At 35.2% G+C, this 17,535-nt stretch overlaps 1 protein-coding gene across 1 annotated transcript in view; it reads left to right on the forward strand.

Moving 5' to 3' along the window:
• Nucleotides 1-17,535, forward strand: part of DNAH9 (dynein axonemal heavy chain 9) — an 858,849-nt gene that overhangs the window by 292,246 nt on the left and 549,068 nt on the right. The window contains exon 27 of the mRNA XM_044675179.1: nucleotides 9,592-9,696. Coding sequence (XP_044531114.1) covers nucleotides 9,592-9,696 — 105 coding nt within the window. The remainder of the gene's footprint in view (nucleotides 1-9,591; nucleotides 9,697-17,535) is intronic.

Here is a 17,535-nt window from a genome sequence, read left to right on the forward strand (position 1 = left end):
TAAATAAGTAAACTAATTTGGGTACAATGATCATTTTTATTATGTTAGGTCATCCTACCCATAAGCAATCAATGTTTTTCCAATTTTTTAGATCTAGTTTTAATTGTTTGCAAAGTGTTTTGTAGCTGTGTTTGTATAATTCCTCTGTTTGTTTTGGTAAATCCTAAGTATTTTACATTGTCTAGGGATGATTTTAAGTGGTATTTCTCTTTTTAACTCTTGCTGCTGAGATGTGTGGGAAACATATAGAAATGCTGATTATTTACGTGGGTATATTTTGTATCCTGCAACTTTGCTAAAGTTGTTGATTATTTCCACTAGCTTTTTAGTTGATTCTCTAGGATTTTTTAAGTAGACCATCATATCATCTGCAAAGAGTGATAGCTTAGCCTCCTCACTGCCTATTTTAATAACTTTAATTTCTTTTTCTTCTCTAATTGCTACTGCTAGTGTTTCTAGTACAATGTTAAATAATAGAGGTGATAATGGGCATCCTTGTTTCACTCCTGATCTTATTGGGAAGGATTCTAATTTGTCTCCATTGCAGATGATGCTTGTTGATGGTTTAAGATATATACTGTTTATTATTTTTAGGAAAGGCCCTTCTATTCCTAAACTTTCTAGTGTTTTCAATAGGAATGGATGTTGTATTTTGTCAAAGGCTTTTTCAGCATGTATTGAGACAATGCTGTGGTTTTTGTTGGTATGCTTGTTGATATGGTCAATTATGTGCATGGTTTTCCTAATATTGAACCATCCTTGCATTCCTGGTATAAATCCCACCTGATCATAATGAATAACCCTCGTGATCACTTGCTGGAGTCTTTTCGCTAGTATTCTATTTAAGATTTTTGCATCTATGTTCATTAAGGAGATTGGTCTATAGTTTTCTTTCTCTGTTTGTGATCTACCTGGCTTTCAAATCAGTACCATATTTGTGTCATAAAAGGAATTTGGTAGAAGTCCTTGCTTATTTTGTCAAATAATTCATATAGTATTGAGATTAGTTGTTCTTTGAATGTTTGATAGAATTCACTTGTGAATCCATCTGGTCCTGGGGATTTTTTCTTAGGGAGTTCTTCGATGGTTTGTTCAATTTCTTTTTCTGAGATAGAATTGTTCAAGTATTTTATTTATTCTAGGCAATTTATATTTTTGTACATATTCATCCATATCATTTAGATTACTACATTTATTGCCATATAATTGGGCAAAATATTTTAATGATTGCCTTAATTTCCTCTTCATTAGAGGTGAGGTTTCCCTTTTCATCTTTGATACTGTTAATTTGGTTTTCTTCTTTTTTTTATTAGATTGACTAGTACTTTGTCAATTTTATTTGTTTTTTCAAAGTACCAGCTTCTGTTCTTAATCATTAATCCAATAGCTCTTTTACTTTGGATTTTATTAATTTCTCCTTTCATTTTTATGATCTCTAATTTAGTTTTCATCTGGGGATTTTTAATTTGTTTGCTTTCTAGGTTTTTGATATGCATGCCCAATTCATTGATCTTTGCTTTCTTTAATTTGTATATGTGCATAAAATATATGCACTCAAAAATGTACATTTCTCCCTTAGTACTGCTTTGACAGATTTTGGTAGGATGTCTTATCATTGTCATTCTCTTCTGTGAAATTGTTAATTATTTCTATGATTTATTCTTTAACTGATTTTGGAGAATCATATTATTTAGTTTCCAATTAGTTTTTTATTTGCCTATCCATGTACCCTTACTAATTATTATTTTTATTGCATTATATCTGAAAAGTTTGCATTTATTTTTCTACTCTTTTCAATTTGTTTGTCATGTTTCTATGCCCTAGTTTATGGTCAATCTTTGTGAATGTACCATATGCTGCTGAAAAGGTTTATTCTGTTTTGTCCCTATTTATTTTTCTCCACATATATTTCTTATATATTTTTGGGTTTGAGTTACATAAATCTGATAGGGGAAGGTTCAGATCTCCCACTAGTAGAGTTTTACTATCTATTTCCTCATTAAGCTCTGCCAGTTTCTCCTTTAGAAATTGGATGCTATACCATTTGGTGCATACATGTTGAGTACTTCTATTTCTTCATTGTCTATACTGCCTTTTATCTTAACCAGATCTATTTTTACTTTGGCTTTGTCAGATATCATGATTTCAACTCCTGCTTTCTTTTTCTCAGTTGAATCCCAATAGATTTTGTTCCAGCCTTTTATGTTTACTCCATGTATGTCTACATGCCTCATGTGTGTTTCTTGTAGACAACATATGGTAGGATTTTGATTTCTAATCCACTCTGCTATTTGCTTCCATTTTATGGGTGAGTTCATCCCATTCACATTCAGCGTTATAATTATCAATTGTATATTCCCCAATTTTTCCTGCCCTTTCTTCTTTCACTATTTCCTTCTATGCCAGTATTTTGTTTTTAATCTGTCCCTCTAGTCCCCTCCCTTGTTGTACTTCCCTTTCTCCTCCCTCCCTTCTTAATCCCCTGTTATTATTCTTTAGGGTCTTTTTAAGCTACTCCACTCTCTCCCTCTCTAGTATTGCTTCCCTCCCCACCAGTCTGTTTGTTATCCTTCTACTTCTCTATAGGGCATGAATCAATTCTGTGCCCCAATGGGGATCTGATTGTTCTTCTCTCTTTAAGTTAATTTCAATGCACTTAAGAATTAAATATTTCCTCTCTCCAACCTCTTTACCATTCCAGTGTCTTCTCCCTTGTTCCCCCCACATGCTTCTTTATAGAATATAAATTTACTCCATTTTGTCTCTTTTCCCATTTCTCTTAATATTATCCTCTTTTTTACCTCTAGTTTTATATATATTTACACATGCACACAAACACAGACACAGACACACACACACACACACACACACACACACACACACACATATATATATATATATATGTGTGTATGTATGTATTGACATTTCATCCTATACAGTTTGTCACTGTTCCCTCTAAGTATACTTCTTCTAGCTACCCTGATGATAATAAAAATTTTTAAGAGTTACCAATATCATTTTTTCTTGTAGGTATACAAATCATTTGAACTTATTGCGTCCCTTAAAGAAAAGGTTATGGGTTTTTTTGTTGTTTTTTTTCCCCCTCTCTGAATTACCTTTTGATGATTCTCTTGAGTTCTGTTTTTGGGCAGCAAATTCTCTGTTTAAGTCTTTTTTCCCCTTTATGAATGCTTGGACGTCTTCAATTTTATTAAATGACCATACTTTCCCCTGCAAGAATATAGTCAGTTTTGCTGGATAATTGATTCCTAGTTGTAGACCCAGTTCCCTTGCTTTCCGGAATATTATACTCCATGCTTTCTGGTCCTTCAATGTCAATGCAGCCAGATCCTGTGTTATCCTAACTGTGGTTCCCTGGTGTCTGAATGACTTCTTCTTAGCAGCTTGTAATATTTTTTCCTTGGTTTGTTAGTTTTTTAATTTGGCTATAATATTTCTTGGAGTTGTCAGTTGTGAATTAAATATAGGAGATCATCTGTGGATTCTTTCAATTTCCACTTTTCCCTCTTGTTTGAGAATGTTGGATCAATTTTCTTGGATAATTTCCTGTAGGATAATGTCAAAGCTTTTGCTTTTGTCATGATGTACCGAGAGACCAATAATTCTTAAATTGTCTCTCCATGATCTTCTTTCTAGATCTGAGGTTCTGCCAATAAGGTGTTTTATATTTTCCTCAAATTTTTCATTCTTTTGATTTTGTTTTATAGATTCTTGCTGCCTTGTGAAGTCATTTGCTTCTAGTTGTTGAATTCTAATTTTTAAAGACTGAATTTCATATCTGACTTTTTGGTCGTCCTTCTCCTTCTGGTCTGATTTTCTTTGTAGGTCATCTTTTACCTTCTTTGCTTCATTTTCAAGCTGGTCAGTTTTGAATTTCAAGACACTATTTTCTTGGTTTAGTTCATGTATTTCCTTTTTCCAATTGTCTTCAGCCTCTCTTGATTGTTTTTTGAGTTCTTGAATTAATTGAATTTTAAGTTCTTGAGTTAATTGAACTTTGAGATCTTCCAAATTCTGTATCTAATTTGCTGCAGTTTCTTTAGTTTTTCTTGGAGTTCCTTGATCTTCTTCTATTTCATTTGCTTTTTGTTCACTTCCTGGAAAAAAGCTGTCAATTGTAATTGTTTTTTCTTTTTCTGTTGTTTACTCATATTTTTTCCTTCTTTCCCTCATTTGCCTTCTCTTCTATGTTGGTTGATTAGGTTAAGCAGATGGTTTTAATGAGCTTTGATATAAGATCTTCCCCAGCTGGCAACAGAAATTTGTAGCTACTTTTTTTGCAGTCTATGGAGGAGGAGCATTGGAGTTTCCCTGCCCTCTGAAGACTTCTTTTCTGTTTTATTGATGGGATTAAGCCAGGGCAGTTCTGTAGAGCTTGATGTGCCCTGAGGCTAAAACCTTGAGCCAGAGATGGAGCATTTTCACCGCATCTAGATTGCCTCTCTGCATTTCTCCTCTAGCCACCTCCCTGTGTCTGTGTTCAATGCCCTGAGCCTGGTGCCACCAAGGCTCTCTCTCCAGATTAGTGCATTTGCCTGCCCAGAGATTTGAGGAGCTGCTGGAGACTCAGCACAGCACATGGGGGAGGAATCCTGGGGTTCCCCTTCTTCCTTACCCTCAAACCCAACAGTTCAGGAATTCAGGCCTTTTTATTGGCATGCCTCTTGAGCGGTCTAGCAGTAGAATCCCCCAGCTCTGTCCTGTTGTTAGATTTGGTTTTCTTTCCCCTCGAAGCACTTTGTTTTTTATCTCAGTGTGGAAGGGTATGGAGATCTGAAGTTTTGCTCCATTTAAGCTGCCATCTTCCCAGAATCTGATTTTTCTTTTTGTGGTCTATCCTGCTTTTCATGGCTTTCAGCAGGTCAATTCTGATCTCCAATTTGCTTATTTTTTCATTTGATTTCTATGCTTCTTTTTCCATATGGCCGATTTTGCCTTTTAAACTATTTTGTTTTTTAATAACTTTCATTTCTTTTTCCCACTTTTCTTACCATTTTTCTTCTATGTTTCTTACTTGATTGTTGAACTCCTTTTTGAGTTTCTCAAGAGCTTGTGACCAATTTTCTTTTGGTGGCGGAGGGATGTTTAGATGTATTTGCTTGTTTGTTGCTACTCTGCTGTTGCTACTACAATTTGCTCTTTTGTTCCATAGACATTATACAGGGTCAAGAACTTTTTCTGTGATTGCTTATTTCTTTTGATACTTGTAGATTGTGTTTTCTGTATGTTGGTAGACATTGCTTTCTTAGCTTCTGTCTCACAGGTCTTTGCATTGATACTATTGTCCTGGCAGTTCTTCTACTTTAAATAAGTTTGCCCTCAGGATATTTTTCCAGTCCCAGCTGCCGTGGCCAGCCTTGCTTATAAGCCCAGACTCTGTGCTCTTCAGTCTTGGGTCCCAGGTCTCACTGCCAGGGCCTTTCACTGCCCTCAGGGGTAAGTCTGTGGTACCCTCAGCCAGCCCCAAGAATTTAGAGATTGCCAGGCCCTCACTCTGACTATGGCCTGGTAGGTATTGTGGGGAAGGGGTGAACAGCTAGCTCATGCTTGATAAGAGTGGTTTTGGCCCCTTTTAACATGGAAACCCACACACACTGTCTATCTTTACACCTGTGACCTGTAGGAGAGACCCTTTACTTGTCTGATTTTGATTTTTGTTCTTTTGAGATGCTTTGTATCGATCAGTTGGAAGGAAAGTCCTAAGGTTCTTTCTACTCCGCTTCCATCTTAGCTCTGCCTCCCCTAAGGTCAAAAGTATTAGATTTTAAAAAAAACCTGTTATTTAATCTTCTCTAATATAATAAAGTTACATAATATGGTCAAAAAGAATATTGGACTGGGAATAAGAACATTTATTTTTAGTCCTGTCTCTACCACTAACTCTAAACCAGTTATTTGACCTCATTCACATTCAGTTTGCATCATTTATACAATCTCTCACTTTCTAAGATTCTATAATCTGGAATATAAAAAACTAAATTTTAATTATCCTTAAGACCAATGTGAATATATAATTAAAAATTCATTGTTTTATAGACACATTGCTGGCTCTCCCATAAAGCATAAAATTGTTTGGACTTGTAAAATGAGTGATCTCTAACCCCAACATATAGGGGATTATGATCACATTGGACAAGAAAGAAAATCTAGAGTCTGGGTCATGCAAGTGAAAAAGCCAAAGAGGGAGGTCACATAGTTCAACTGTCTCTAGGAATTCCATTTATGCAATTATAAAAACTTAGTGAAAGGAGGAAATGGAGAATTTTAAGAGATTAATATTTCTTTTAAATGTAATCTAGCATAAACATCATAAAATATTTCATTTATATATATTATTTTATTTAAAATTAAATCCAGAGAAAAGATTCATGACAGTTTTGTCATACTGAAGGTTAAAAGTAGCATCATCTTTATTTTTTTAAAAACCCCTTCCTACCATTTTAGAATCAATATTGTCTAGTGGTTCCAAGGCAAAAAAGTAGTATGAGCTAATACAAGTAATGGAGTTTAAGAGACTTGCCCAGGGTCACATAGCTAGGAAGTGTCTGAGGCTACATTTGACCCCAGAACCTTCTGTCTCTAGTCCTAGCTCTCAATCCACTGAGCCTCCTAGTTGTTCCCAGTAATTTTATCTTTAAAGGAATGTCCTTTTAGACAGTGGAGAGGGTTGCATTATACAATGACCTTTGGTTTGGAGTCTTTGGTATTCTTGGTATTGTCTCTCATAGAAAATAATTTGAAATGTGAATTTAGAATAAAAATATCTATCTTATTCCTTTAAATGTCACCCCAACACATGGACTGAGGCAGATATGATTGGGGATGTAGACTCGAAACTACCACACCAATGCAACTATCAACAATTTGGAAATAGATCTTGATCAATGACACATGTTAAAGCCAGTGGAAATAGGCATCAGCCATGGGGAGGGGGGAGCTTGAGGGGTGAAGGGGAAAGTAAGAACATGAATTATGTAACCATGTTAGCTTTTCTAAAAAAATATTAATAAATATTTTTTAAAATTTCATCCCAATCTGGTGACTTTTATTAATATAGTAAAAAGGATTTTTTTCTTCATTGCAATAGTCTAGAGGCAGGTAGACGTCAAAATAAATTTATGTATTCATTTGTTCAACAATATTTACGAAATGCCATGTGTGAAGATTTTTATCAATTTCCTAGGTCTCTGCCTCCAAAATGTTTATGGCCTAATAGGAAATATGACATGTACACAAATAATATGATAATGCAAACCAGAGCATATTATTTAGCAGGAGAAATTCTCATTGAGATATGGTTAGGAAAGGCTATGAAATTTGATAAAATATGGTCTGAACCATGTAGGATTTTGACAGATCTTGAACATGAGGCTGAGAGCATGATCTAGAGAGAGTAAAGGCAAGGAAGTACGGAAGTAGAGAAGTGGTCAAAAGATCTGTTGGAGAATAGGGTCAAATATGCTCTGACCCAGTTGGGCTCCCTACTCTTCACAAAACCTTTGTTCTTTCCAAGCCTTTACTCTTGTTTATAGTCATTGGGGAAGTCATTGACAGTTTTTAGAAAGGGCAGTGGCATGATTAAAATTAATCCTGAGGAAGAGGCTTGAGTCAGCATTTTTTTCTTCAGTTGGTCTAGGTTGTATTACAGGAGGAAAAAATTGGACATAGCAAAACCATTTAGGAGGGTGAGTTCAGATCCCAAACTAAAGCAATAGCATTAAAATGGGGAAGAGTAACTATAACAATTTTGTTACTATTTGCCTCCCTCCAACCTTCACCACTACCACTCTGATTTATTCTCTTATATTATTCTATATGTGGTATTCCACATCAGACTTATTTTAATATAATGTTGAATTCATCATATGATAATATCCTCAAAGACCAATGAGTCTCTTTGTCTAAAGAGGTATGTCCAATTCCCCCACTTCTCATTCAAGGTATTATATAATTCATTCTACCTCTCCACTTAATTTTTTTTTATTTTATAACCTTTACCTTCCATCTTGGAGTCAATACTATGTATTGGCTCCAAGGCAGAAGAGTGGTAAGGGCTAGGCAATGGGGGTTAAGTGATTTGCCCAGGGTCATACAGCTGGGAAGTGTCTGAGGCCAGATTTGAACCTAGGACTTCCCATCTCCAGACCTGGCTCTCAATCCACTGATCTACCCAGCTGCCCCCTCCATGTAGTTCTAAATACCCCACAGCACACATCCTATGCTCTAACCATGCTTATCTCTTCACTTTCCTCTAAAAACATGTTAGTTTTTATTCTTTTTCTTCTCCCTTACACAATATCCTTCTCTATTTTATCAGCTAACCCAAATCCCACTTAAACGTTTTAGTACAGCTTAGTGACTCACTTTTTCCATTTTGGTTGACTTTTCTATCCTATAGCTATCATTCTCTTTTCTGCATTCCTATGATTCTATTTCTATATCACTCATTTGACCACGTAATAAAGAAATTAATAATATCCCTTATACTTTTCATAGATTTTTTCAGTCTTGACCCTGTTCATGAAAATAACTATTAGTGGGGCAGCTAAGTGACTCAGAATACTGAGAGCCAGGCCTAGAGGTAGGAGGTCCTGGGTTCAAATGTGGATTCAGACACTTCCTAGTTGTATGACCTTGGGCAAGTCTCTTAACCCTCACTGCCTAGCCCTTACCATTTTTCTGCCTTGTAACCACTATACAGTATTCATCCTAAGATGGCAGGTAAGGTTTTTTCTATGTTATGTATGTCCTAGTTTATGTATGTCCTAGGTATGTCCAAGGACTTGGGTTCTAAATCTCCTTTTGGCACTTCCTATTTACATCACCTTAGCCTCATTCACCTTCTCTGAACTAAAGCTACCTCACTATGAAATGAAGGGCTTCGATTAGATGGCTAAAAATTCCTTTCCATCTCTAAATCCAGGATATCATTTAGAACTGGAGAAACAGAAACAAACTATTAGAGCTAGAAGGAATCTCATACCTTATCTAGACTAATTCTCAAATTCTAAAAATGAGGAAACTTAGAAGAGCACTAACTTCTTTGTTTATGTGCACTTAAGTTTATTGTTACCTGCTTCTTTATCTTTATTTCACTCAAGTTCTTAAAGATTGAACTTAGTTCTGCACATTCTCACAACTTAAGCTCTCTGCTTGCACTGGTTTCATATTGTCTCCACCTTCTGCTTCTTTGAGGTAAAGTATGGATGCTAAACATTAGTTTAGAAATGCAGACAGACTTTTCCCTCAGACTGTGACATGAGAATGAATGGAAAGAATTTTGTCTGAGGCACACAGAAATAATCTTTTGTTTATTGGGAGGAATTTCAGAAGCTACAAGACCAAGTATAATTCAGTATTGGTGACATTTTAAGGGGATCTGATTAATGGTTTTGTTTGACTCTGTGACTTATTCTATACCATCAAAAATGCAACACACTTGAAATATTATTATAAGTTTTTGACCAACACTTTTCATGATATCCAAAGTGTTAATGAGTAATAGGAATTATCCTTTTATTAAAATAAACAATTCAGTTGATAATTTGATCTTTTTAACTTTCATTGTAGTCTTGTGGCAATATCTACAAAGGCCTTTCTCAGACTGGTGCCTGGGGCTGTTTTGATGAATTTAACAGAATTTCTGTGGAGGTCCTTTCCGTGGTGGCAATACAGGTAGGGGGTCAAAAACTGGAGAATATTATTCTTTGTACCAAAATCGTTAACCTTTCCCCAACACACAAATTTCACTATTATTTCCTTTCCTGATCTCAAAAGCTTTAATTGGACAAGTATTTATTAAGTGATTAATCTGTCCAAAATACTATGTTGAACCATGGGAGTAGATGCAAAAATAAAATAGTCCCAGGTCTCAAGGAACTTACATTTGAGTGAGAGGTTATAATCAGTACAAAGATAAATAAATACAGAGAAAAGAATGCTAATAAGTTAGGGAATAAGAAAAGACCTCCCAAAGGATATCAATATCAAAGCAATAGCAGTGAGTAGAGAGAGAGTATTTTATGATGGTGGCAGCTTATATAAAGTCCAAAAGGCAGAAGATGAAATGTCTTGTAGCAGGAACAGCAAGTGGTTTTATTTGGATGAAAGAGAGAAAGAAAAAAGGGAAATCATATAAATTTTGAAAGCTAACTGGAACTAGATGATGAAGGTTTTAAATGTAAATGTCAGAATGTTTGTATTTTACCCCAAAGACTACTGGAAACTACTGAAGTTTCTTGCGCAGAGAAGTGACATGCTCATTCTCAGACTTGTACTTTATGAATATCAATTTGGAAGCTAGGTGGAAAATTGGTGAGGGGAGAGAATTAGAAGCAATGGGATTAGGCAAGAGATGATGAGGGCTAGATTGCTGTGAGCATACCATATCTCCTCATCCTTCTTTATTATAATTCATATAGCTGACATTTATGTAACACTTAATAATTTAAGATATATTTTCTTCAAAACAGGCCAATGAGGTACATAATGTAGGAATTATTCTCCCCATTTTACAGGTGAGAAAACTAGAGTATAATGAAGTTATTTCCCAACAGTCACTCAGCTAATAAAGATCGTACTATCAATAAGGATTAGAGCCAGAATTTAAACCTGTTTCCTAACTTCAACTTCAAAAAGCACTTAAGAAGATTGTGCTTGGGGAGATACAAAAATTAAGTCATAGTCTTTGTCCTCAAGGAACTCACAATCTAGTATATTATAAGCCATACACAAATAATTATAATACAAAATTCATTTTAGCTCAGCAAACATATTTTTAAAATGTTATATTGATGTTTTTGTTTTTACCACAAACGTTCTTTGTGACCATTATTGTTATTTATGTGATCTTTTTCTTTATGTTATTGTAGATCACATGTATAGTGTCTTTAGTTCTGTTCAACAAATAATTTATAAAGTATCTGTTATGTGTAACAGACATACGAGGAGATGCAAAATTTAAGATTAGATGTAGTCACCACGTTTATAGATTTCATAATCTATAAGAGGATACACACACATGCATGCACACAGCCTAGAATGTAAGGTAACTTATGAATAAATACTTCTAGGATATGTCCTATGTGTGGACTAGGAGAAAGTATCTTTAATGGAAAATAGATGGATAATAGAGGAAAAGGCATCCCAACAAAGTTGGCATTAGAATTGTGCCTTAAAAGATTAATTGAATTTCTGTAGACTTAATGAGAGGAAATGGGAAGCAGCTAGGTAGCACAATGGATAGAACACCAGACCTGGAGTTGAGATCTGGATTCAAATCTGGCTTCAGAAAGCTGTATGACTACATACTTTTCTGGTAAGATAAAAGGTCATGGGTTTAAAAAAATGCATTGAGCTTTAAATCAGGAAACTTAGGTTTAACTCCTATGATCTTGGACAAATCCCTAGATGACTGACTAAGCTTTAATTTCTTGATATATAAATTGGAAATATATAAAATTTCCTGCTTTTCAGGTCTGTTGTGAGGATAAAAATAAATAAGCTGACAAATGACTCACATTTACAAGAACTTTAAGGTTTTTAATGTGATTTCTTTACATATGAGGTAGATGGTGGTGGCAGCTAGGTGGCAAAGTGTACAAAAAAACCCCAACAACTTTGTACTTGAAATCAGGAAGAACTGAGTTCAAATCCACCTGCAATCACCAACTGTGTGACCCTGGACAAATCACTGAACCTCTATTTTTCTCTATTTTCTTGATAATAACAATGTCTATCCTCCCTAAGTTGTTAGGCTAAAATATGATAACACTAAAGAGGCACTTTGTAAACCTTAAAGTGCTATATAAATCCTAGCTATTTTAGTTATGATTACAAATTATTATAGTATTAGAAATTATTACAAATATCATTACTATCATACGAAATTCCTGTTTTGCAGATGAGGAAGTATTTTTAGTGTTAAGTAACTTGCCTATGATCATAGAGCTACTTATAGTTCTAAAATACGATATAAATTAAGTTCTCCTAGATCTAAACTTTATCCATTACATTACACTGCCTCGCTAATAGTGTATGTCAAGCTCATAAGCCTTAAAATACTATTTAAATGTCAGCTATTAGCATGATGTTGAAATATTAAAATAAGCCATGTTCTTTTGAAAGACCTATCCCAGTGTCCTTCTTTCAACAACCCAGGTACATCATGTATGGTTCAAATATTTATTTTTATACATATTTTATTTATTAATATACATATTTTATTTATTCACTTTATCAGTGAATACGGAGGAGACCCAATACTACCACAAAGTTAAAACATCTGGTAGTGGGTGGTTACTGTAAAGGGGTTTTGACAATGGCATGGATGCTCTAGTGCAGTGATGGGCAAACTTTTTAAAGAGGGGACCAAAGGAAAGGAAATGCTCATCTGTCAGTCTGTTTCTAAGACAACTCTTTCAATGTTTCATTTTATTGTATCCTACTCATTGTATTCGTCAGATTAGGAATAATGTCACCCAGCCTGATAGAATATTTTAGGGAGCCCACATCTGGCCCACAGGCCTTAGTCTGCCCATCACTGCTCTAGTGCATTAAATTCACTCTTTGAAGCTGAACAGATCTTCACTTGATAGACTAAATCTAATATATCCACAGAGTTTGAACTAAAGTTAGGGACTAATATAAAAATGATGGAGCATTAAAAAACTGTCAATGAATAAGTTATTTTCAGCCACACATGCCATTATTCTAATGCACAGGCTTATAAAACACAGGGGAGAATTGGCACTGTTAAGTACTTGGAGTGGTAGTAGTAGATGACTAATCTCATATCTGTACTTTTCTCCTTTTTCCTTCTATTGGAAATATACTGCAACAAAACTTTTTCATCTCTATAGTCAATTAACAAGCATTTATATATTAAATTCCTACTATATTCAAGTCGCTGTGGATACAAAAACAAAAATGAAAAAAACCTTTGCTGTCAGTGAGCATCTTATTGGGAGAAACAAGTGCATTTATAACATATATGCAAAACAAAAACAAAGCAAGTTTGCAGAGGGAAGCTTTAACAGCTGGCGAAATCAAATGAAAGGATTTATGTAAGAAATGGGACAACTTCTGTTAGACCTAAGCTTCTATATAAATATGTGTTACGTTTAGACTAAGAGCTAAGAAGCAGTAATGTTGACCTCTAGGCTCAAATTCCTAAAACTACTATATTCTAAATGGTTTGTGTGCTCAGAAATTGAACTGAGTTTTGAAGGAAGTAAAGGATTTTAAAAGGTGGAGATGATAATCCATTTTAGGGACAGGATATATAGAGGATAATAATAATAACTAACATTTATATCATGTTCTGCAAATTATTTTTAACTATTATCTCATTTTTATCTTCACAACAACCCTGGGAGGTAAATGCTTTTATTATTCCCATTTTATAGATGAAGGAACTGAGGAAGAGAGAGGTTAAGCAACTTTCCCAGCGTCACACAGACCTGTCAGCAGCAGGATTTAAACTCATGACTTTCTGACTACATACCCAGTGGACTACATAGAATGCTATACATGAGAAACAACAATTACTGTATGTGAGGGGAAATATTTTGTAACAAGGCTAGAAAGGAATGAGAGAATTATGTTAGGAAGAATTTTTTTTAATTTGTATTTAGTCCTACAACCATCAGAGCTTTCTGAGCAAGGCAGGGCTTCCTGTTGGAAAAATCCAATAAACAATTGGTAATATGTGACTTAAGCTCAGGAGTGAATATGGAGTGAATATGTAGATATAGGAGTCATTTGCATAGTGATGATATTTTACTTTTATGGCAGCTAATGAGATAAGCAAAAAAGAGAGAATATAAAGAAGAGGAAAGGAGAGGGTCCAAAACAGACCTCTGAGTTAGTCAGACAGTGGGGCATGAATGATGATCCAGCATAAGAGATTGACAAGAAGCAACCAGACAAGTAGGAAGACAAGTCTTACAGAAACCCAAACAGAACAGAATATCCAGGAGGAATAAATACTTAATTGTTGCAAGTGCTGCAAAGAGGTTAAAAAAGGATGACAACTTTAAGAAAACAACTATTTTTCAATTAAGAGATCACTGCCAACTTTGGAAAATGGAGTTTGGGTTGAATGAGTGATAAAATCAGAAGCCAGGTTGCAAAGTGTTCAAGTAAGTGAAGAAGAGAAAGAAGAAACAATAGACTCATGTTACTTTAGTTCTTGAAAACCCTATGCATCTTTTTCTTTCCTTTCTTCTTTCTTTCCTAAATTCTTTACTTTATACTTGCATTGAAGAGTATCCAACTTGTGTCAATGACCGTTGCCAAGGTCTTAGCTCTGTATCTGGCTAAGCACTGGTTAATTCATTCTTATATCATTTGGGTTAAACAAATGTCTGTTAATATTTGATTAATATCTGTCTAAGACATTGTGTAGAACGTAAAAGTAGAAGACAGCCTTTTTTACAGAATATAATAAAAAATAAATCTAACTCTTATATGTTAATTTTATCTTTTATAAAGGACATTCCTTACAATAAATAACCCTGATATATTTTGACAGTCGCAAGATTAAAATAGCAACTCACATTCCTAGAGTACTTTATGCTTTACATCTGCCCTGTAAGATAGGTAATTTTACAGAGAAGGAAACTGAAGTTCCTTTGAAATGTTAAGGTCCTACTCATTGTAACACTGCTAATAAGCATGAAGTCAGAATATGAACCCAAGCTCTTAACTCCAAACACAACTCTTTCTGCTGTGCGTACTCATTTGGAAAGATCAGACAGGATGAAACAACTAGACAACAAAGAAAGGCAATAGACAATCAAGTATGTGATATAGGATTGTCCAACAGAGATTCTTAAATGCATCGTGGAATAATATTTTAAGTAGGTGTGGAAGGAACAGGATTGATAAAACAGCGATCTGAGAGGAACATCAGATAGAATATATTTTATATCCTGCCAGGATTTGTATCTGTGACTAATTTTTCCTCATCCTGTCATTGTTTCTTCTCAGGAGTTTTTGGGCCCTATTCCCTGATTTTGACTGTGTTTTAACAGATGTAAGTGGATGGCCCAACACTGTTCCGTGAAAATCAAATGGACAGATAGAGATCAGTAGAAAAATATGATAATCTTTCTACATCTTTTGGGATTTTGCCTCTTTGTTGTGAATATAAGTATGATTATCTGCATTCATTGAAACTGCACAGTTCAGTGTATAGTAATGCAGGTCAGGGTAGTTCATTCTATTTTTTAAAATGAAAAAAAAAGCTACTGTTGGAATCCCCTAATAGTTTCATAGTAATATGGAGTACACAGCTAAGTACTTAATATTTAAAGAGACAATTGTATACAAAAAGTATCTGAGTCACATTCTCTAAAATAGTTTAGCTATCTAAAAAGAAAATTGAATTTAATGATTTATCTAGTACACCAGCTTTGCATATTTATTTAAAGCCTTTATCAACTACTAAATGTTCTTTAAATCAGCATTGTCTTCTTTTCCTTTTTTCTTCCTATTCTCTTTTTATTTCCTTCTTGTTTGTCTTCTCTGGTCTATATAACTTTCCCCCTTTAAAATATGATGGCACAGGGGGGCAGCTGGGTAGCTCAGTGGATTGAGAGTCAGGCCTAGAGACAGGAGGTCCTAGGTTCAAATCTGGCCTCAGACACTTCCCAGCTGTGTGACCCTGGGCAAGTCACTTGACCCCATTGCCCACCCTTGCCGCTCTTCCACCAAGGAGCCAATACACAGAAGTTAAGGGTTTAAAAAAATATGATGGCACAAAGGAGAAGCCTAGACAAAATGCTCTAAAAATTGTTGAGGAGAAAATGAACACATTCCTCTGGAAGGATATGAAAAGCCTTTAAGGAGAAGCTGGTTATATGAGTCGAGTCTTGAATTAAAACATTCTAAATGGTGGAGGTAAAAAGAAATTATATTTCCAGCTAATTCATAGATGTGTGGGATGTCATGTTTTTCTAGAATAGAATTCATGTAGGAAAGTAATATGAAATAATGCTAAAAAAGATATTGGCACAAGATTGTGAATGCCAATCACAGTTTGTCTTCTAGCTATAGAAAATGGGAAACCTCTAATTATTTTGGGGCAAGGGAAATCATTATTCCTGTGCATTAGAAAGATTATTTTTGTATTTGTATGATGGATTAGAAATTAGAGAGGCTAGTCACAGAATAACCAGCAAGGAAACCACCATAATAGTCCAAGATAAAGGTGATAAGGGCCTGAACTAGGATGGCTTCTGGAGTGGAGAAGAGAAAAGTTTCTGAAGTTTAATAAATACATAAGACTTCAGAACTGAATGGATTTAAGGCATGAGGAAGAAAAAGTCAAATATCAGATACAGGAATTCTGAGAGGAGGGGGAGATTTGGGAAAGAAAATTAATCAATAAACATTTATTAAGTACCTATGCCAGGCACTTTGCTAAACCTTGGAGATAAAAAAGAGAGGCAAAAGACAGTCCCTGGTATCAGATAATTTATCATCTAAAGGGAGCAACATGCAAACAAATGAATAGGATTAATAGAAAATAACTAACAGAAGGAAGGCACTGGAATTAAGAGGGGTTGAGAAGGACTTTTTTTTAGAAGGTAGGATTGGCAGCTGGAAGGCAAGTGGATAAAGCATCAGGAAAACCTGAGTTCAAATCCAGCCTCAGATACTTACTGACTGTGTGACTCTGGGCAAGTCACTTTTTGCCTCAATTTCTTCACCTGTAAAATGAGCTGGAGAAGAAAATGACAAACACTTCAGTGTCTTTGCCAAGAAACCCCAAATGAGGTCATGAAGAGTCAGACAAAACTAAACAGTAACAAAAGGTAGCATTACAACTGAAATCTTTTCAGCCACTGAGCAGCAACAGACAAAAGTTTTGGAGATAGCTAGCATGACTCAGTGGATAGAATGCTGAACCTAGGGTTAGGAAGATCTGAGTTCTAACTTGACCTCAGAAACTTACTAGCTGTATCCACTTGAGAAGGAAGTGACAAATCACTCCAGTGTCTTGGCCAAGAAAACCCCATAGTAATGCCTATTACTATGTCACAAAGAATCAAGCACTATTGAATGACTGAACAACAACAAAAAAGTTATGGAAGTTAGTAATCATATAAGAGAAAGGAGAGTGTTCCAGGCATGGGGGACAGCTAGTCCCAAATCAAGAGATGAAACAGCCGGGAATCTAGTATCACTGTATTGTAGAGCACATGTCAGAGAGTAAAGTACAAGAAGAATGGTAGGAAGGGCCTAGGTTATAAAGGGCTTTGAATACCAAACAGAGCATTTTGTATTTGCTCCTGGAAGTAAAAGAAAGCCACTGGAATTTACTAAATAGGAGGGTGACATGAATGGACCTGGACTTTAGGAAAATCACTTTAAGTAGCTGAATGGAGGTTTAAAAAGGGAAAGAATTGAGGCAGGCCGATCCAAAAGCAGACTATTGCAATAATCAAGGCATAAAGAGATGAAGGATTGCACTAGAGTAGTAGCAGTGTTAGAAGAAAGAAGATGGCA

This window comes from Gracilinanus agilis, chromosome 4, assembly GCF_016433145.1.
Source record: "Gracilinanus agilis isolate LMUSP501 chromosome 4, AgileGrace, whole genome shotgun sequence".
Taxonomy (NCBI): domain Eukaryota; kingdom Metazoa; phylum Chordata; class Mammalia; order Didelphimorphia; family Didelphidae; genus Gracilinanus; species Gracilinanus agilis.